We start from the raw sequence: 605 nt of genomic DNA, 5'->3' as shown, positions 1-605 counted from the left end.
GGACTCAAACCTTTTTGGACTCGGTCTTGACTTAGACTAGAAACTCTTTGGACTCGGTCTTGACTTAAAGTTGACTAGTCCTGGTCTTGTCTTGGACTCAAACCTTTTTGGACTCGGTCTCAAACCTTTTTGGACTCTGTCTTGACTCGGACTCAAACCTTTTTAGACTCGGTCTTGTCTTGGACTCAAACCTTTTTGGACTCTGTCTTGACTTAGACTCAAAACTCTTTGGACTCGGTCTTGACTTGAAGTCGACTAGTCCTGGTCTCGGACTTGTCTTGGACTCGACAAAAGGTGGTCTTGACTCTGGCCCTGCTCTGTTCTGTGTTGCAGTGGAGCTGGGTCAGTACCAGTGGGTGGCGGCGCTGGCGGAGAAGTACTGTGACTTCGACATCCTGGTTCAGATGTGCGAGCAGACCGACAACCAGAGCCGCCTGCAGCACTACATGACCAAGTTCGCAGACCAGGTACGCACACAGCCACAAATGCTAAGGGAAAACCTTGAGAACGACCTAGACCAGGGGTCGGCAACCCGCGGCTCCGGAGCCGCATGCGGCGGCTCTTTGATCCCTCTGATGCGGCTCAGCTTTTAAAAAATACTTAAT

The 605-nt window shown here is 50.9% G+C and overlaps 1 protein-coding gene across 1 annotated transcript in view; it reads left to right on the top strand.

Annotated features, from left to right (window-relative positions):
* Positions 1–605, top strand: part of nup133 (nucleoporin 133) — a gene marked incomplete in the record, with an annotated part of 100,913 nt that overhangs the window by 70,974 nt on the left and 29,334 nt on the right. Inside the window, 1 exon segment of the mRNA XM_032516326.1 lies at positions 334–467. Coding sequence (XP_032372217.1) covers positions 334–467 — 134 coding nt within the window.

Source organism: Etheostoma spectabile, chromosome 5, assembly GCF_008692095.1.
Source record: "Etheostoma spectabile isolate EspeVRDwgs_2016 chromosome 5, UIUC_Espe_1.0, whole genome shotgun sequence".
Taxonomy (NCBI): Eukaryota; Metazoa; Chordata; class Actinopteri; order Perciformes; family Percidae; genus Etheostoma; species Etheostoma spectabile.
Note: the sequence above shows the minus strand (reverse complement) of the source record. Positions and strands in the feature narration are given on the sequence as shown.